Source organism: Pantherophis guttatus, chromosome 3 (assembly GCF_059756535.1).
Source record: "Pantherophis guttatus breed Tessera chromosome 3, ASM5975653v1, whole genome shotgun sequence".
Classification (NCBI taxonomy): Eukaryota; Metazoa; Chordata; class Lepidosauria; order Squamata; family Colubridae; genus Pantherophis; species Pantherophis guttatus.
In genome coordinates this window covers 153,846,673-153,868,180 of record NC_142065.1, presented here as the reverse complement: position 1 = coordinate 153,868,180, position 21,508 = coordinate 153,846,673, and the positions used below count along the sequence as shown (strand labels likewise).

Here is a 21,508-nt window from a genome sequence, read left to right as displayed (position 1 = left end):
CATCATTAAAAACATTTCTTTGAAATATAGCCTTAGTGATCTGGGAGCCCCACAGTCCTAGCTTCTGAAATGGTGAGGTCATTTGCACGTGGCAGACTTTAAACACAAAAGCATTATGTCTCCCAACACAGAATTAAAATCTTGTCTCTGTTACAAACTTTATTTTTAATTAGCATCAAAACACTGAAATGACTGCTTCTAGTTAAAAACACATGTAAATACATCCCAAAACCATTTACTAAGCCCTGTTCTACTAGACAACTTAGTTTTTGTGGAACAAGTTAAAAATAAATGTATATTGTTACACCCTATTTGTGCATATCAAAGAAAATGAATGTGTGTGTGTGAGTGAGTGAGAGAGAGACAGCGACAGAGAAAAAGAAATGAGAAGTGTTCTGTTTCTGTATTTGGGGTGTTAAAACTAAAATCATAAATGGAAACCATCATAAGCTTTACTTGATTTTTTGAATAAATCTTCAGCACAATTAGATTTTCAGCTCCCTGGGACCAAGTCTCACCAATCTCAGAGGGATTTATTTCTGTGTAAACATACCTATAGAATTGCAACATAATAAAAGAAAATGAACTTCAGGTCTGTCTTAGGTCATTGGTTTAATTATCCTGGATTTTCATCTCAAAGTTACCATACTTTTAGTGTAAAAATCTGACTTAGTGCATTGGAATCTGTATTATTGATACATAACACACATGAACATTTCCTATTGAACTTTTTTATGAAGTTTTATAGCAATTATAGTGAGTGGTATTGCAAGTGAGTAACATATGGTAATAATGATAATTACTAAGTTTCTGCCATTTTCTTCCTAAAGGGCTTGCAAAGAGTAGCCCAAAACCAAATACATTTGTGTATTTACATTAAATTAACAGACTTGAAACTAATGCTTTATGATTAACTTACTTGTAAATTGCAACCTAGTAGCTGATTTCTAAATTTGCAATGACATCATACTTATTGCTGCAAATAATTAGGATGATTTTCCCCCCCCCCACCCCTTATGAATACATCTGTTTTTTGCATTTATGGCAGTATCTAATTGATCTTAAACAGGGCCAAACCTAATCTGAAGGCTGTAAACTTGCCTGGAAAATCAGAGTCAACGTCACTGGCGAACCACTTCTTTATTGGTGCTAGTCTAGACATCAGGAGTTGATACCTGAGTTTTCTGATCAGTGTGATCTAAGAAATTGGAAACCTTCAGCAGTTAGAATTTTGTCTGCTGGGGAAGTGAAATACAAACCTTATCATTATTTCTCCAAGTGAGACTTTCTAGCCAGTTCACTTCTTCACCTCCTGCTTAACCTCTGTATATCTTGAAAGATGATTCTTTATGACATAGTAATATAATGTTTTTACACTTTGTAGGAAGTTGGGCAATTATGTTTGTAGTTTTCAAAGTCTTCATTTACTTTGTGTTTGATAGCAACAGAAAAAGATTCCAGAAAATGAAGGGAAAGGGGAAAAGATATTTTCAACTAATATAGAGATGGAGCAAAATTAAATACCCATTGGAAACCACACAAGATTTCCAAGCTGTGTTAAAAAGTTTTCAGGGAACGTTTTTGAAAGTCCATAGCAGTACACTTAAAAGGAGCCTGTAGTACAGTGGACTAAAGCACTGTTATTAACATCTGCTGCTTGCAATTACTGCAAGTTCAAATCTCACCAGGCTCAAGGTTGACTCAGCCTTCCATCCTTTCAAAGGTAGGTAAAATGAGGACCCAGATTGTGGGGGCAATAAGCTGACTTTGTATAAATATAGAAAAGTATGAAGGCTATTGCTTAACGCATTGTAAGCCACCCTGAGTCTCCAGAGAAGGGCGGCATATAAATTAAAAGCAAAAAAAAAAAAAGGGGGGGAATTTGATGTATTAATGTTGACTTCATCATGGCAAATTTTCCAATTTGTTTAGTAAGCAGAGACTAAAGTAGTTGGGGAAATGCAAACTCTGAGCAGAAAGGGTCTCTGTTTCAGGTGAACTTTGAAGAAAGGAAGGGCCAGCTCCATTTTGGCCTTTGTTCTTTTGCTTTCCTTCTAGAACAGGGGGGTCAAACTCAAGACCCAGGGGCTGGATCCGGCCCATGGACTGCTTAGATCTGGCCCACAGGGCTGCCCTGGAAACAGTGAAGGATCGGCCTGTGATGCCTCTGCCAGCGAAAATGGAGCTTGGGAGCCCGTTTTCAGTGGCAGAGCACTTGGGCCACCACAGGCGCTCCCAACATGAGTGATATTGAGCTGGCCATGCCCACCCCGGCCCTCCGAGGTCAAATACAACCCTGATGCAGCCCCAGGGGTGGGATTCAGCCGGTTCAGGTGAACCAGATGTTAATTTTAATCTGGTTTGCCAAATCGGTTGTTGCAAGGACTGGCTGACCCTGCCCATCCTGCCCCTCCCAGGAGTCTCCATGCAGCCCGGTTTGGATGCCAGGTAAGTGCAAGGCCTGCATGGAGGCTCTGCGAGGGCGAAAAACAGGCCTATCAGAAGTCCAGAAATGGGCCCACTTCCGGCCACCAGAGCCCGGGGGAGGCCATTTTCGCCCTCCCGGAGTCTCAACGAAAGCCTCCGGAGTCTGGGGAGGGTGAAAAGCCCCCCTCCTCCGTGTTACAGGAGGCCAAGTTGGCCACGCCCACCATGGCCACACCCACCCAGCAACTGAGCAGAGAACCGGTTGCTAAAATTTCTGAATCCCACCCCTGTGCGGCCCTCAATGAAATCAAATTTGACACCCCTGTTCTAGAGAAACCTTTGGTTTATCAGGTAGGATAACCTCAGGATAACCTGAGAAAGCTTAGAAAAGCTGAAGGAAATAGCTATTTTACATGAATGTGGAGCTAGCATTATGAATCTATACCAAACATGCATGAGCTGTTATTGTTATGTTTGGATTTATTTTTTCTACCTACATTGTCGTTACCTCTTCCTCACCAGGAATGCATTGTGGGCTGGGCTAGCTAGAGAAGCAGAAAGAAAAAAAAGGAAACTGGTTCCAATTTCTCTTCCTGGAAGAGAGTGATGGTGAAAAAAGAAATAGGGGAAGGGTTTAAGAAAGGATTGGCTCCTTCCCACTTCTGTAGTCATCATGTTGAGATTTTATCTTTAGTTTCGGGGTATAATCTTGTAAACTAGGATAAATCTCTCTAGATGTCAATGTATATTGTTTAATTCCAAAACCATGAAAGTGTAGGTGTGTATGTCTCTTCATTTGGCTGAGTGAATCTATGGAGTTCTATCACACATTCAAATCACCGAGCACCACTGTTGACATAGTTAAGTGTTATCATATATGCACGTATATTACAGTGTGGAAAGCAGGATTAAGTTCCCTATTAAGCAAGGTGAAATCCAGTGTCTCAAGTGGTGAATCTTTGAAGAGAGAAATAAAGGTGAGAAGTGCTTCACTGATTGTCTAGGACAGTCAGGTGTCTTAATATTTAGAACATTATTATGTTCGCTGCCAGTACACTGTTATTACATCAACGTTCCTCAAACAACTACAGAAAAGAGTGTATTTGTTTGGAGACATCCTATTACTGAAGGATGATAAGCTGAGAAAGACTAGTTTACTAATCAGAACTAATTAATATAGCAACCTGTTTGAAGAAATACACAAATAATGTTTTGTTTGATTGTAACTTATCTTAGTATAGGGTTGCTTGACAATCTACAAGCAGAGACTAAGAGAAAGTATGTGTTGGTTAAAAGTTCTTAAAATTGCAATCCCCTGAATAAAAAAGTGTGTGTGTGTCTTAAAGTCTTTGTTGATTCTTGGCACCGTCTGGACTAGTCCCTGCAGTTTCCTTGGCAAGGTTTTGGAAGTTGTTTGCCATTGCATCTTTCCTAGGGTTGAGAGAAAGTGTCTGGCCCAAGGTCTCCCAGCCAGCTTTGTGCCTAAGACTGGACTAGAATTTACAGTCTCCTGGTTTCTACCTTGGTGCCTTAAACCACTAACCACTTAACCAGTCAAGCTGTGTTGAATAAAAATCAAACAGCAATAATAAATTATTATTTAATTTATAATTTTAATTTAATTATAATGGTAATTTATACACGGAGCTGATAAAAAAATAAACTCCGGTTCCAATTTGTCACTGCCTTTTTCCATGTATTGTATTTTTACTTCCAGGTTTAGCTTCACAGCCCTGGGATTCCACTACTAATGAGATACAACTTGGAGCAAGGCAGAGAAGGTGCTGCTGTGCTTTCCTAATTAGCCCAAACCAACTGCCATTTCACTCCAGCTCAGAGTAGGGCCGGCTTTGCCCGGAGGTTCCCTTCTCTTGGTGACCCAGGCCGGGTGGGAGCGAGGCCAGGGCCAAACCCCTTTGGGCTGCATGTAACTCGAGCGGCGAGGGGTTATTTTAAAATGAGGAACCAGAGAGGCTCGCGGAGCAGAGCAACTAGATTGTTGATGTTTCCGGGTATAGATAAACAAAGAGAGGAGGAGGATCTCACAGACAGGCAGCGATAGCGAGATAAGGGAGCGAGCCGCGCTCGTCAAAGGTCACGTTGCACCGACCCGGGGAGAGGCTGCCTGGGAGTCCTGGGACCTGCCAGTCACAGAGGCGGCCGGGCTGCCGGATCGCGGAGAAGCCGGCGCGAGTTCCTTTGCCGGGCAAGCCAGCAGCCGATCGCCCGCAGCGCTCCCGCCGCAACAGGTGCCTGCGGGAGTCGAGGGGGAGCGGCGGACATTCCGGCCCCTTTGCAGCCCCGGGAGAGAAGGAAGAGGCGGCGGCGCGCTGGTAGCCCTGCCCGGTCTCTCCCCGTCGAGCCATGAGTGGCCTGGAGGAAGATCCCGAGTTTGATTTCGATTTCCTCTTCGAGTTTAACCAAAGCAACGAGGCTGCCGGCGGCAAAGGTTGGTGACGAGGCAGCGGCGGCCGCCCTCGAGGGAGACGGGACGGGGAACCGGCGCGCGGGGAGAGGGAGGGCGAAGAGCGTTTATTTGCAGCGCGTTAAATATAGCGGTTCTTCTGGGACGGGAAAGAGCCGTCTCCACAATAGGCTGAGCCTGGGGACGGGAGGGAGGGAGCTCGAAGCGCCGCCCGTTGCTGGGCTTGAGGCATCGCTTCGCCTTCGACGCGCCTCTCCTCCACCACTACCCTCCGCCTCCTTCAAAGCCAGCGGAGCCCAGCCCTTGGGGAGTAGCTCGGATTTGGGGGGGGGTTCTCCTCACTATTTCCTAAAGGGGAAGCAGAAGCAGAAGCCGCCTCATCAGGGGCTTGGGGGCTTGGATGTCGCGGCTGGAGGAGATGGGCTGGAAACGAAGCGGAAACCCCTTTGCCCTTGTGCTGGCTCCAGCCGGGTTGTTCGCGGCCCCGGTTTTGCGGGTTCCCCTTTTTTTAAAAAAAAAAAATGCCTTCCGCCACCGCAAAAAAGACAATTCCACCATGTTACTGTTTTTCTCCTCACTTGAAGGGGAAACCGGCCGAACTCTTGCCAACTTCACCCGGAGGAAACAAAACAAAACCAAAGACAGTTGTTCTCTGTTCCATCAAGGAACTTGTAAAAAAAGAATGACAAGAGACAGGTCTACTACTGAAATGTACTTGTACTTGTTTTTTCACAAGTGGACTTGTGAAAAAAAACAACAACCCCAAACAGCTGTACTGTTTCCTTGAAGAACTTTTAAGAAAGGGCCAGTCCTTCCTGTCAATGCTCCAAGGTGAAATTTGTTTTCTAAAAACCAGATTTTCATCCTTAGCTTGGGAACTTGTAAGAAAAAAATTGGGGGTGGGGGGAGACAGCAAGCAAAGGGTGAGGATGGGTGGCAGATTCCCTGTAACAACCCACTAGGGTCTTGTGGATCAGCCTTGAAGTTCTGTAGGATAAAACTGGTTAAAAGCATATGGACCTGTGTCCTAAATCAGGTGACTTGCCAAATTTCCAAAAGGAAACTACTAGGGGATGGAAATCTCATGCAGGGCTCAGAGATAGAGCAGATTTTTATTCCTGCATTGGCTTTCAACAGAGGAAGAACTGTATTTCAGTGTTTATTAATTAAGTATTTAAATTTGTTTGCTCACCATCTCACACCATAAGGCAACTCTAATATATAGATTATAAATATCCCCTCAGGTTGTCTGTTTAATCCAGGATGTGATGAAATTCAACTGGAGTATGAGATTTAGACAAATAATGTACAGTAATGTTGGTTTTGCAGCCACATAAATGGAGATGATCCTATATAAACTGGTTTGAAAATATTTTTTTTTGCGAAGCTGTAATTCTGTGATAGTAGACTAATACCTCGATCCACCAAGTCTCTGGATTCCAATCCCCATTTTAGCCTTTGTATATTTCTAGTGACTGTGCAGTGGCATTAGTGTAATTGGATACAGAAAAACAATCTTGAAAACTTTCCTGTTTATATAACATATGTATATATATAACCCAGTATGTTTCCTTCCTAACCCGGACTGCATCAGGCATTTAGATGGTAGGTTGCACTGCACTCTGAGCATGAAATTTCCATATTACAATGCAGCAGACACAAAGAAGGTGTACAGTTGTTTGGACCTAATTCATACAACTAGCAGATTCTCTGTTGTGAGTCAGAACCCCTAAGAGGCACACTTGGAAGGGGTTTTTTAAATGTTGCCTTGGCTACAGTAATTGAGCTGGAACTTTTCAGTATTACTACTCCAATGAAACTATTGTTTTTTAACTCGGGGGGAGGGGGGTTTGCCCAAATTCACTTTTGGGGGTTGTGGAATCACAAAGTTGGAGAATGAGTGATAATAACCTAATCGGTATAAGATTGGTGCAATCAGGCTGGAAAGTAATTGAATAGTATGCGTAACTCTTGAGAATGAAATAGATAATAGCTTGTTTTAGGGCTACTCTATTATAAATGATATATATTTGTAGTCAGGTTCTCCATGTCTGTTGTACAAGAGCCCTATACAGATGTTCCAAATCCTCCAAATATTAAGTTTGAATGGAGTTGTCTGTTCCAACTTCATCTGCCAAGTATTGCTGCCTTCTACCAGCTGGGAAGGCATGGAGTAGAAAAGTGGAGATAATCCTAATTCCATTAGGTCACAGATTTTTCCTTATTACTTTATTCCAACTATTTTACTGTATTTAAAACAAACCAGAAAGTACACTTGTTATTTACCCATAATAATACACAATTTTGCATAAAATATTATTCGATCAGGAATGGTACAGGAATTGAATATACATATATTAATTGTATTCACACACACACACTTATAAAATGCTACAGTGCAAAAGTACTGTATAGGTTTGTTTGCATCCCACTTTCTTTACTCTACCTTCTTTGATGGATACATCTTTCCTAACTATTTGTCCATTATAACTACTTTAAAATAGAGAAGACTCCATGCTGTTCATCCAAAAACTGTTCTTGTTGTGTTAACTCCTGTACAATAGATTTAACATTTTCCTAGATTTTACGTCATGAAGGTAAGCCTTCAGCAATGCAACCATTATCCAATAGTGCAGTGATGGTTAACCTTTTCGGCACCGAGTGCCAAAACTGGAGTGAGTGCGCACACTGGAGTGCCAGAACCCAGAAGAAAACTGGCCAGTGTGCATGCACGCTGGATCAGCTGTCCGGTGCGCATGCACACGATGGAACCCGGAAGAGCAGCTGGTGATGGCACTCGTGCCCACAGAGAGGGCTCTGTGTGCCACCTCTGGCACGCGTTCCATAGGTTCACCATCACAGCAATAGTGTTTATTTCCTGGGATATATACATACTATTGACAGTACACTGGCAGTATGACTGTGACTGTTAGAAGAAATGCAATTTTAGACCTCTTTAAATATATATTATCAATTAGCCCTAAATATGCCTTTATCCATGTATGAGACTGTTGCAATTCATCCGTGTGAGTATCCCTGTAATGCACTTCAATCTTTTGCATGTCTTCTTTCGGGGAATGAATAAGGGTATGTACCTTCTCATATGAAAGTAACATTGTCTACAAAGGAACAGAGGTATAGTGTTTAAATCGAGAGTGGCAAAATGTGAGTCCGATCTGCTCCTGGAAACAGTTTCAGGAGTTGGTAAGTGTGTGAAAAAGGTTGAAAGGAAAGGCTCTTTCCTTCCATGTATGAATTTTGCTTCCATTTCTTGTCATAATGACTGACATTCTGTGTGGGTTTTTGGTTGAGGGTAATTTTTGAGTCATTTCCTGCTTTCTGTGCAGGTCAAAATATTCTGTGCAAACAGTGTATAAGCAATTAGGCCTCAATATTTTACCTACAATGGATTTAGCTGGAACGCCAAGCTGGAAAGAAAAAGCCCTGTTTTATTTGTGCTGCTGCACACCTGGATGTTAATGGCCATCTTTTGGTAAATAATAGGTGTATAATAGGTGTTGAATGTACTAATGGTGTTTAACATGAAAAAAAGAAAAGAAGCCCCAAACGTCATGGAGCGACTTCTGTAGCAGCTGGAGTAATATTGTATGTCCTTTGTCAACATTGTCATTTAACTAGTAGAGGAACATTGGAGTTCAGTTGGGAATACAGCCTTGATCATTAACGGAGCTTTTCCGGATCTCAGTGTATATGTTAGGGGAGTGACATCGCCTGGAGCATTTGCCTCCGGGGGAGAGGAAGGAAGCAAACATTATATGTAGAGGAAATGAGAGGACGCCTTGCCTTTTTGCTTCAATCACTCAAGAATTCTTAAAAAGCAACTGAAGCCAAAGGCATGTTGAAGCTTGAGGCAGGGTTGATAACAAAAAATTGACACGTGAATGGTTGGAACAGTGGAAATGGTAGTATATTGTTTGTAACGGATTCATGGCTGCTACTTTTAGGAATACTTGGGATTGTTATAACTCTCATTCAGACTTTCTGAAGAAATTGTGTATATGCAAGCATGCAGTATCACATGCACATGGAAAAGAAAGGATATAAAATGTAATTCCAATAGGTTCAAGAACTAGCCATTGTGACTCTGTTGAGGAGTTGTTCAATAGAAAAATAATGCAGCTTTTCACAAGGATCATGGAAAATTGTGTGTGCCTCAGAAAGAATAACAGCATGGCTCAGGGAAAAACTGCAGCACGTTGAATTTTGCCCCCTTTTTTTGTTCATTCTCCCTCCTTTTATTGGTCGGCTATGTAGCTCAGCAGTCACAACATAAATGTGTTCATTACCACAAAGGCAAGAGGACAATTCAACATAGAAAAGGAGAGTGAAATTAGATTATATGTTGTGTTGGAGCACAATTGATTTCCACTTAATTTACTATATTAAAAACACACAATCACTCGAATTCAGCTCAGCAGGTGAAATTTAGCAAATATAAAAATAAATAAATAAATAAGGAGATTCAACATTCAGATCAGTATATAGAAGCACTTCCCTCTCCTGTGTATTTTGTAAATTGGAGTCAACTTATTGTAGTAAATATCTCATTTAAAAATAATGAAAGATGGATGCAATTTTTGCTAGGTATGAAAAGATAGCAGAGTAATAGCTTGCTTATGCTGTTTTGTTTGATTTAATGTAGCAAAAGAATAAAGAGGAGATAGGGTTGTGATGGTTGTTTTATTCTATGGCAGAGGTCTTCAAACTTGGCAGCTTTAAGACTTGTGGACTTCAACTCCCAGAATTCTCCAGCAAGCAGCTGGCTGGAGAATTCTGGGAGTTGAAGTCCACAAGTCTTAAAGCTGCCAAGTTTGAAGACCTCTGTTCTATGGAATCTGTTAAACTTACCTGTGGAAGTTCCACGATTATTGTTTATTTATTTATTTATTTAGCATATGGCAAATACATGGATTTACAGTGGTTCAAATGTTAATGTCCAGTTCACCCAGCCATTCAAGGACAGGGTGGTTTATGTTGAAAAAATCAGACATTGGGCCGGTGTAAGCTCTTGATGGACATTCGGACACAATGTGATGGATATTTTGTTGAGGAGCACCACAGTCACACTGAGGAGTAGAGACAAGACCCCGTTTAAACACTGAGTCCTGACAGACACCATGTTGGGTACGGATCCTGTTCAGAGTTGACCAATGCTGGCGAGGAAGATCAAAACCTGGCACCTTTTGTGTAGGGTCATCTATGTAACTGCCTGTTTCTGGGCATTCAGCAGCCCATTTGGCTTTCCACTGTGTGTTCATATCAAAGTTGTTAAGACAGCTGTTGAGCCAGTGCCAGAGAGGGCTTCCTGGATTTAAGCCTGCCAATTGATAGATGAGGAAGATCAGTGTGTGCAGGAAGAAGTGGGTTTCTTTCCATGATAGAGCACTATGATAGATCTATGAAGAGCACATTGCAATAATTCAATCAGAGGGCATGAATAACTGTCTGAAGGCCCTCTTGATCAAGGAAAGGGTAACTGGTGCACAAGATGAACCTGTGCAAAGACCCTCCTGGCCACAACTGCATCCTTTCTTATCCCAGAAATGCTAAAAGAAAGTGCAATTTATTCACATGGACTTTCATGCAGTAACATCCAAAGATGTCTTCAGCCTATGGACTTCTGCTTGTTCTGCAATCCTGTAATAACAGCCCTCAAGAATCAAGACCCTCCATGTTTTTCTTATGTAACTGAAAAAAAACAATTTATTATTTTATATTGGAGAGTGATCATATTCACTGCATTAAGTTTATTTCTGTTTATGTTGGTAATAAATTAGGTGTACTGTATGTCCTGGCCCTTGGCCCTGGCCTGATTCTGGCACACCATTTAAAGGTTAAATACCTCACTCTGCTCAAAAATAACTTGATAGTCCTGTTATAAAGGATGTCATTGCAAATTCTGACTTTAAAAAAAGATAAATGGAGTCTAAGAACTCAAGAGCTGGTTAATGGCGAAGCTTATTTGTTACTGTCTTTCTCTAGAAGTTCAAGGTGCATATGTAGCCTTCTCCATTTTTTTTTATTTTTTTTTTTTTTGCAATAATTCTGTGAAGTAGGTGGGGCCGAAAGAAGGTGACTGGTTCCAAATCTTTAATGAGCTTCCATGGTTGAGGATGGACTTAAACCCAGAACCTAGAACTCTTTGGTCCTAGTCCATTCTTGAATGGCTAAATGACACTAGCTCTTGGCCATCTTTGAAATGGTTAAGGTAGGCTTTGATTCCAGAGAAAACTCTAGTATATTCACTGGATCATGAAAGGGATTCAGCTTACTAATGAATTAATTTGTGTCTATGTGCAACATCTCATCTCATGTCTTTTCTTTTTCTTTTTTATCTTTTTGCAGAACATTATAACTATGCATCTTCAAATATAAATTCAAGTTTGCCTCTAAATGTGGCACATTCTTCACTGCCAACTCCATGTCACGGCCTTCAAACGTCTATTCCAGTCATTCCAAATGTCTCATCAGCTAATCATCTTTCAGGTTATGGAGGGCATGCTGACAATAGCACTGCTGGATATTATTTGCCTCCAAGTGTCAGACCTAATGGAGTGCCAGCATTAGAAAGTCCTAGAATTGAAATAACCACCTACTTAGGACTGCATCAAAACAACAACCAGTTCTTCCATGAAGCGGAGGTTGATGAATCTACCCAAAACACCAAGAGATCGCCTTCTACTGCTACTTTGAATTTACCAAACATTGAGGCTTACAGGGACCCATCTTGTCTGAGCCCAGCCAGTAGCCTGTCTTCCAGAAGTTGCAATTCAGAAGCGTCTTCCTATGAATCAAATTATTCCTATCCTTATACTTCACCCCAGACATCTCCTTGGCAATCGCCATGCGTATCACCCAAGACCAATGAAACTGAGGAGAGGTATCAGCGAAGTTTAGTTCCCTGCACGCTCCTTAATTCACCCCGACATTCTCCTTCCACGTCTCCCAGAACAAGTATTACTGAAGAAAACTGGCTGAGCTCTCGCAACTCCAGGCCATCCTCTCCCTGTAATAAGAGAAAATACAGTTTGAATGGCAGACAGACATCCTACTCTCCACATCACTCCCCAACCCCTTCTCCCCAAAATTCTCCGAGGGTTAGTGTGACTGATGAGACATGGTTGGGAAACACTAACCAATATACCAGTTCAGCCATTGTTGCAGCAATTAATGCCCTCACTACTGACAGCACAATAGATATGAATGATGGAATTCCTATCAAGTCTAGGAAAACTGCAGTAGATCACACTCCCTCCATGGCACTCAAGACCGAACCTAGTGGAGATGATCAAGGGACCATATCACCGATTACCGATTTATCACCAGAAGAGTTTCCTGGGTTCCAGCACATCAGAAAAGGAAGCTTCTGTGATCAGTATCTTTCAGTTCCACAGTATCCCTATCAGTGGGCCAAATCAAAGCCTTTGTCCCCAACATCATACATGAGGTACAGTTTCTTTAGATGTAATCTTTAAAAAAAAAGTCTCCATTTTTTCTTTTGCTTTACCTCCTCCCAATAATGCCTTTGTTTTTACTACTTCAAACATGGTAGCTATAGACAACCAGAATCTTTTTTATAGTGCTGTCTTTTTGCTTTTGTAACATGATATGTTAAGACTTATTTTCATTTTGGTTGGTAAAGGCAAATTCAAACCAGTTTCCGTAGATTCTTAGATATCCGCTAGTTTCCTATCTGGGTAGTATTTTTAAAAATCCCTAATCAAAACAGTTACTTTTACAAACTTGAAAATAGATGGTGAATGCTTGATTACAGGGGGAATATATCACGCAATGTATAGAAGTGGTTGATTTTGTTTCAAAAATATCCTTATCAGCCTTTAGCTATAAATTCTTAGGCCCATGTGTACACATGTGATGATATTTAATTGTTTGTTTGTTTAACATATGTCACCCATCTTACCTAGAGTCAATTCTAGACAATCAATAAACACAAATATAAAACATTAAATTTAAAACAATAAATAGTAGCATTAAACTTGATTTAAAATTGACAAAGATGGGGAGGAGAGAACAAGATGCTCACAGGAAGGAGATGAGATCTATTTAATTTATTTACTGCCTCCAACATGACATGCCCCTATTGGGGTCCCTGGCCAATTGGCAGAGCCAGGTCTTCAGAAGACTAAAAGGATGGGGGTACAGATCCCATCTCGGGGAGGGGGAGAGGAATGATGTTCCAGATAGTGGGAGCCACAGCAGAAAAAGCTATTCTCCTGAATCTTGCCAGCCGGAATTTCTTGACCAATGGGGCCTGCAACATGCCCCTTCTGCTGGCATGGGTTGGGGTGGACTAACCCCTTGAAGTGAGACAGTCCCTCAGATAACCTGGACCCATGCCATGAAGGGCTTTAAAGGTAAAAACCAATACCTTGAATTAGACCTGAAAGCAAACTTGCAACCAGTACAGCTCATGAAACAGTGGTGTAATATGGACCCCAAGAACTATCTGTGCAGCTGCATTCTGCGCAAGCTATAGCTTCTGAATACTCTTTAAAGGTAGCTCCATGTAGACTGTGTTCCAATAGTCCAAGCATGAGATGACGATGGCTTGATTGACTGAGCATAGGGATTCCCAATTCAGGAAAGGGCACAACTGGTGCATAACATGCAATTGTGCAAAGGCTCTCCTAGCCACAATTGTCCCCTGCTCTTAGAGCAAGAATCACGAGTCCAGGAGAATCCCCCAAGTTGCACACTGATATGTCTGGAGCAGTGCAACCCCATCCAGAACTAAAGATATTAATGTCCCAGATCCCAAAGCTCCGTGTATCCAAAGCCTACTTGACCTCACCAGGGTTCAGCAGAAGTCTGTGGCCCCTATCCAGATGCCTACAGCCTCCAGGCATTGCAAGAGGGCAGTGGCAGCATCACTTGGGTCACTGGCAATTCTTTCAAAATGATTTTATTTGACTTCTTTCTTTCCTAGGATGAGTTTTATACATAATCATTAAAATAAGATAGTTCTGGCCTGCAATCCTACATTGTCTACAGGGTATGATCAAAAGAATCAAGAAGATTATGATGGTATACAGTTGAAGCTCCACCTGCTTTTTTATGTACATTGCCACTACCTGGACTTTTTTTTTTCCCATATCCATCGGTCACTTCTGCCTACATTCAAAAAAGTAATAGCATAAAAGTACGGTAGGAAGAAATAAAAGGGGAAGGGATGAAAGAGCAAATGAGGCACCCAGTTTTAAATCTGAAATAAAAATAGTTCAAGGAGGGGAGGAACCAGATAAAATTAGTCTTTCTGCAGAGCTCACGGAATCTTGCTTTCCATCTCCTGCAGTGTAATGTAAGCAATAATATAATAATAGAAAGATAACATGCAAAATAAAAAAAAATAAAACACAGACCTTAACATTATGTTGCTGTGTATGGTGTTAAGACTGTCTTGTCTTGGTTTTTGGTGTTCTGTTTGTGTATATAATGGCCAACTCCCCAAAGACATATTAAAATAACAATATGCATACACACAGCTGTAACTTCTACTCCATGAAGCTCATGTTTGATGTCTACTATTTCAGACATTGTTTTGCAATTTTGCAAGCAGGGAAGTTAGCAGCATTTTGAACTCTTTTTTGCATGTGATAATATGGGCCAGTGGACCTTTGTTGTATGCAAAGTTATCATGCTGTTCTATATTTTTGAAGACTAGTCAAGAGTCCAAATAGAGCAGTTACATACATATATATATATATATGAGCTAGGGCTGTAGAAAAATCTTGGTTACGTAGGAAAAACCTGGCTAAAAGAAAAACATGTATGTATGTATGTATGTATGTATGTATGTATGTATGTGTGTATATATATCATGGGTGAAATGCTCCCTGTTCGGACCGGATCACCCGATCCGATAGCGATGGAGGCAGGTGGTTCGGAGAACCAGTAGCAAAAATCCCTGCCCCCCCCCCATTGCCCAGCTGAGCACATAATCATCAGAGGCTTTTTTTTTTACTTTTAAAAGCATTTTTTCTACAACCTCTTCCGCCAAAAAATGCTTTTAAAAGTAAAAAAAAAAGCCTCTGATGATCGCACGGCTCAGCTGGGATCGTCAAAGGCTTTTAAAAGAAAAAAACCCTTTTTTCTTTTAAATGCCTCTGACGATCCAAGCTGAGTTGCCTGATCGGCAGAGGCTTTTTAAAAATCCTGTGCCGATCAGGCAACTCAGCTTGGATTGTCAGAACCTTTTGAAAGCATTTTTTTACAAACACTTCACCGAAAATGGTTTAAAATACTTTTAAAAATGGTTTTAAAAGTAAAAAAAAAAAAAAATGGCCACGCCCACCCAGCCACATTAACCCCCCCATCAAGCCACGCCCACAGAACCGGTAGTAACAAATTTTAGATTTCACCACTGATGTATGTATGTATGTATGTATGTATGTATGTATGTATGTATGTATACATGTACCAGTGGTGAAATCCAAATTTTTTTACTAGCGGTTCTGTGGGCGTGGCTTGGTGGGCATCGCTTAGTGGGCGTGGTAGGGGAAGGATACTGCAAAATCCCCATTACCACCCCACTCAAGGGGAAGGATACTGCAAAATCCCCATTCCCACCCCACTCCAGGGGAAGGATACTGCAAAATTCCCACCCCACTCCAGGGGAAGGATACTGCAAAATCCCCATTCCCACCCCACTCCAGGGGAAGGATACTGCAAAATCCCCATTCCCATCCCACTCCAGGGGGAAGGATATTGCAAAATCTCCATTCCCACCCCATTCTGGGGCCAGCCAGAGGTGGTATTTGTCAGTTCTCTGAACTACTCAAAATTTCTGCTACCAGTTCTCCAGAACCTGTTGGATTTCACCCCTGATATGTATGTATGTATTGCTGTTGGGTGCCCAGTGGGTGAAGGTCAAAAAAGTAAAAATGGTTGGTGCAATTAAAGCCTTCGCACACACATCCCTTTAATGTGTGTTCTGTACATGTACGGAACTGGGGTTTTGATCATGTTGATACATCCATGATCTTGAATGTTTCTGCACACTCCCTCCAGATGCCCTTATGCGGCAGAGCTGAGACATCATGATACCATGTAACGTGGGTGACAGTAAGGTTTCCATGAGGTGTAGAGTTTTATATTTTTGGAAGGGCTGGTTCCTTTTTTCAGGTGCATAAATCCTGCTTGAAGGTTCATATATTTCTATTCTTTGCTTTTATCTGAAAAAAAGCAGGAGCTCTGACATCTGATTTGGTGAATAGTTACTAATTTATAGAGGTGTGATTACTAGGTTTTAAGGCCTCAGAAAGGGAATGCATCCGACCCATGTTTAATGTATCAGACAATGCAATCTATTTTTGTCTCATCCTTTTGAAGTATATGAGTCTGTCTAAAACTGGTATGTGATCTATTTAAGGTAGGTGTAAACAGTCAGAACATAGCATTTCAAATAAGCGAACAATATTGGATATATAAATAAAAATTTCTCATAGTACCAGCCCATTTCCATGCCTTATTCTTCTAGAACTTCCTAGGTGCAGGGTTTATGGGCAATAATATATAATATGTGTATCAAGATGATGGTATCTGTAGTGCCAAAATGTGAGGAAATGTGTATCTCTAAAATTTGTTTAGGTTATAAAGCTTAAAATTGGGTTTAAAGAAAGAGTTTTAAGCCACTTCCCCGAAATTTACATTAGTTGAAAAAAATGATTGCATATGTATTTTAAACATCAGGAAAAATCTTATGATAATTGAACACATAAATCTTTTATCATTCACTAATTTACAGGAAAACCTTTTTCTTTTGTTGTTTTAAATACCACATGGAATTAAAATGTAAACAGTAATACCCAGAATAATAATGACAATAACTGCATTCCAGTATTATGCATATAATATTTTTCCACTGGTTTGCTTTTGTGTAAAAAAATGTGTTTCCTGATATTTTTTTCAATATGTTTCCATGTGCTCTCATTAACTTGTGCTCCAGAACATCTGGAAGCTACTGTAAAAGTCTGATTTTACCAATCTGATGCCCTGGACCTAGTTTCCTGTAACCCGTGAATGCCTTTCATTTTATGTGTGTAAAAAAGCTGAACTGAGATGTCAGCACAGTCATAAGATGCACGCTTGAAATTTAGTATTTTAAATATCCTAGCAAAAGGTAGCCATTTGTCATAGTATATTTGGAATCACTCCCTGCTCCTGGATTATTTTAAGTGTCTGTTCTTTTTCAAAGTCTAGGTTGAGTTCCAACAAATAATACAGATTCCGATATCCACCCTGTCATGAGGTTTATTTGCCAAAACTATTATATTACCTCCTTTGTCTTTTCCAGAAAAAAAAAACAACCCTAAAAAAGGCTATTGGAAAATTCCTAAATTAATAGGTTTTTTTAACATGGATCCTATGATGATATGAATAATTAATTTAGCCAATGTTTTTGACAACAGCTACCTATATTCAAAGGCAGTTCGCTGTTGAATATAAGATTATAGATTATTACAAATGCCTCATTCTCAGTCATTTAGTGAAATTAGTGCTGCTTGCACTTTATTCATGGATAAGTGACATACAGGCATTTTATTCCTTATATAATGGGAGAGGAACAGTTTCATGGGAGCCAAAAGTCAGCAGCTCTGCCAACTAACTCATTTTATTTATTATGGAAGGTTATTCCTCTGTATAACATATGTTAGTCAGATAAAGCGCTACCAGATTTCTGCTGATTACTTCTAATTCCTTAAGTAATCTGCTGAGTGCATCTATAATTAGTTTTACATGAGAAAGTTTTTTAAAAAATTAGATAAACTGCAGGGTTGCAGGCAGTGGTGAAATCCAAATTGTTTTACTACTGGTTCTGTGGGCGTGGCTTGGTGGGCGTGGCAGGGGAAGAATACTGCAAAATCTCCATTCCTACCCCACTCCAGGGGAAGGATACTGCAAAATCCCCATTTCCTCCCCACTCTGGGGCCAGCCAGAGGTGGTATTTGCCAATTCTCTGAACTGCTCAACATTTCCGCTACCGGTTCTCCAGAACCTGTCAGAACCTGCTGGATTTCACCGCTGGTTGCAGGGTTTTAAGCAAGTTCACAATGTTAGTTACAACATAATGTTTTCTGAGATGTTAACCGAGCACAATTATGGTTTTTAAAAAATAGAAGTTTCATGGTCACTCTATAGTCCATCAGTTATATGAAAGTGGCTTCAGTGTTATGACCCGGGAAGACTACCAACTTTGGTCAGTCAGTTCAATCTGAAAAATTTAGAGAGGGAGCTGCCACCTAATTCTTCAGAGCCATAATAATCTGTGGATTCTCATTGCACATTTGGCATTTATATTCTGGTTCTGGATAAATCCCAAACATCTGGGTGCTGTTTTTGTACAAAGACTCACAGTTAAAGCCTTGTGTGTAGATGTATTTTCTGTGCATTTAATGTTCTGCTCTGTTTGCAATCAGGTAGCCTTTTATCTGGTATGCCAAGTTTTAGCATGTAGAAAATGTTTACAGCAGAACCAGGAGTTCATAAGGGAAGTATTGATACAAGCAGATTAATAGCCATGTGAATCATGCTGCTTCCAGCAAAATGGAATAACTTATCTAAACTTCTCCATCTATGATGGAAAATACTCTTGAGGCAAATGATTACAGTTTAGTGAAGCAAAAGAGAAGCCGAAATATTTCAATAAGCTGTTCTTAGCTTTTGTTTAAGTGCCTTTGACACAGGATTGTTCAATGTAAGAGAAGTAAGTATGAGAGTTTTATATGCCACAGAACTCTAAATTCAAACTATATAATACAGAATGATAACTACAGTCTTACTTATGAGAAGTTCTGAGAATTGCATGGTTTTTCTTCTCTTCTGTTTTTGATTCAACAGAAGATTGAAAATGAAAACGCCTTCCCTTGCCTATAATTTTCAGTCTTCTATTGAATCAAAAGGCAGAGCACGATTTACATTTTGGAAAGGCAAACTTCAAGTTCAGGATGATAATGTTGATGAATCTCAAGTTCAACTAACAGAAATAAGCAAAAAAGACCACCATTAGATTTTTTTTTTTTTTTTAAATTTGGGCCTGGAAATTTACTTTGAATGCCAGACCTGGAGAGCTGGTCTTTGATCTGGAACATGGAAGGGCAGAGTTCTAGATTTAAAGGAGTAAAATGTGACTTGGGGTGCACATGGCCCTGATGTGGTACCTGCCAGGAGCAATTTAAAGCAGCTGCATTTTTCCTGGACTTACATGTGATGCACAAACCTAGGAAAGATGCATTTGGTTAAAAATGTTCACAGCAGGTGCTACATGCATGCCCAAATCACATTTTATCTTTCTAATTCAGATTTTTCCATCTACATACATACATACATACATACATACATACATACATACATACATGTAAAAAGAGTTTGGAAACAAACCTAATGAATGACTGAAGATAGGAGAAAAGAAGAAAAAAGTTTAACTAAATCTAAATAATGTAAATCAACACTACTCTCTATACATCTCCATATCTTTGTTCTTAAAAACCATCTTTGCTCCACTATGTCCATAACCATTTCAGAAAGTTACTCTTTTTGCTTTCATCTCTCTTTGAAGATCTTATCAGCTACATCCAACCACCACATTTTCAAGTTTCTCTTTTCTCACTTTTATTTTGTATTATTTTGTAATTTAATTCTCTATTACCAAACCATCACAACATACTTTTTTATGCTGGCCACTTGTCTGTGTATTGAGTCCACATATTTTCAGCATCCATTCATTCTGGACCCCATTGCTTTGTGTTTCACTGCAGACACTCCTGAAGTAATATTATTCCTGCTGCATTCAATTTAGTTTTATCTTTTTTCCTGACATAGCCAGTTCTTGCTTCCATATAATGAAGTAGCTCGAAACTATTGTTCTTTCCTTTGTATAATTTAGCATGAGGGTGGAATTTTGTCACTGTTACTGTTAAATAACTGGAACTTGAAATCTGGGACTTGGCTGTCTTTTGCAAACAATCCAGAGATCTAACAATAAATATAAATCTTTCTTTTGCTCACTCCTTGTTTAGAGCCACTGGTAGAAGAATTCATACTAAGTCACACTGAGTCATGTTCTTATCAACCAACCATGGATTATAATTGGATCTGAAACTCAGCCCCAGAAAACGCCTGTTGAAAAGCATGGTTTTTTTTTTTTTTTACAAATTAGTTGGTTCTTAACTAATAATAATAATAATAATAATAATAATAATAATAATAATAATAATAATAATAATAATAATAATTTTATTTCTATACCGCCCTTCTCCCGAAGGACTCAGGGCGGTGTACAGCCTATTTAAAAACACAGAAACAAAACAACAATTAAAATTTAAAATCATTAAATAATTAGGCTCCAATTTAAAATCCCAGAAATTTAAAATACCCCAATTTAAAACGTTATGTTAATAGCCCGGCCTGGCGGAACAACAGGGTCTTCAGAGCGCAGCGAAACACCCGGAGGTCGGAGATCTTACGTATTTCCGGGGGCAGTTCATTCCACAGGGCTGGGGCTCCCACAGAGAAGGCTCTCCCCCTGGGTGTCGCCAGCCGACATAACTTGGCCGATGGCACCCTGAGGAGACCCTCTCTGTGGGAGCGGACTGGTCGGTGGGAGGCTATTGGTGGCAGAAGTCGGTCTCGAAGGTACATGGCGTACCATATATAGTATATAGTACACAAGATTATGGAATATATCTCTCAGATTTTTCTCTTGAAGAATCTGATGTGCAGCGTATAATCGTTGATATTACTTTCATTATTGTGTTTGTCATTAAAGTATATTTCTTTTATAATTAAAAATCTTGCTGCTTTTTAAACTTTCATGAAGCTGTATAACTCATGAATTTCTTTGCAGAATTAATTTATAATTGAAATCCATAGGATTTCTTTCCATAAGAATAGGTATAAATGCAGTTGTAGTAATAACCATTTATTTACAGTATTTTCTATGGAATATTAAGAAGCCTGATTTTTCTGGGGAGCTTAGATCTATTGATGCATAAGCTCTGCCTTATATTCCTTTCTCAATGCAAGGGCTGGATTACAGTAAAGGAAAGAATAAACTGAAATGTCAGTGAGAAGGTGCAAGCTATATTTTTCTTACCCATTGAAGAAATGAGGAGATACCTCTCCCCATATTGTTGAGAACAAGGTAAATTTATTCCAGAATCCAAAGGTACTCCTTCTGCAGTTACACAATGTATGTTAACTTAGAAACAGATGCTGATGCATTCAGTGGTACTTAGAACAAAACCAGTGTAGAAACCAGTAAAATAAACTTATATGAATCTTCATATTAGATTGATATTTAGTTCAAATAGATGGTTGGGTTGTGACCATCTAGGCATTTTACATGTTTATTTGTTTTTATATTGTTTATTTTTTGTAGTGGAGTGGTTTAGTAGTGTTTTAAATTTTGATTGGAGACCAGTTTATTTTATTTCTCAGGGTTTATTAGATATCTATAAGAAATAAATCTGCCAACACTTCTGCGAATATTGCTTCTCTTTCTGCATAGTATTGTATAATCAACTATTCAAACCTTCTTGTTTAACATGAGAAGATGAACTGACTGGCATGTTTTAACAAAAATCTTTTATATGTGCTATTTAGGATATGCCTTTTCAT

At 39.9% G+C, this 21,508-nt stretch overlaps 1 protein-coding gene across 4 annotated transcripts in view; it reads left to right on the top strand.

Annotated features, from left to right (window-relative positions):
* NFATC1 (nuclear factor of activated T cells 1) overlaps positions 1-21,508 on the top strand; it is a 141,725-nt gene that overhangs the window by 11,417 nt on the left and 108,800 nt on the right. For 2 of the 4 annotated variants that reach the window (XM_034429323.3, XM_087890375.1), the window contains exon 2: positions 11,219-12,320. In XM_034429323.3, the coding sequence (XP_034285214.2) occupies positions 11,219-12,320 (1,102 nt within the window). Of the gene's footprint in view, positions 1-4,723; positions 4,877-11,218; positions 12,321-21,508 lie in introns of those variants that run through there. The other 2 variants (XM_034429322.3, XM_034429324.3) reach the window with 2 other exon arrangements.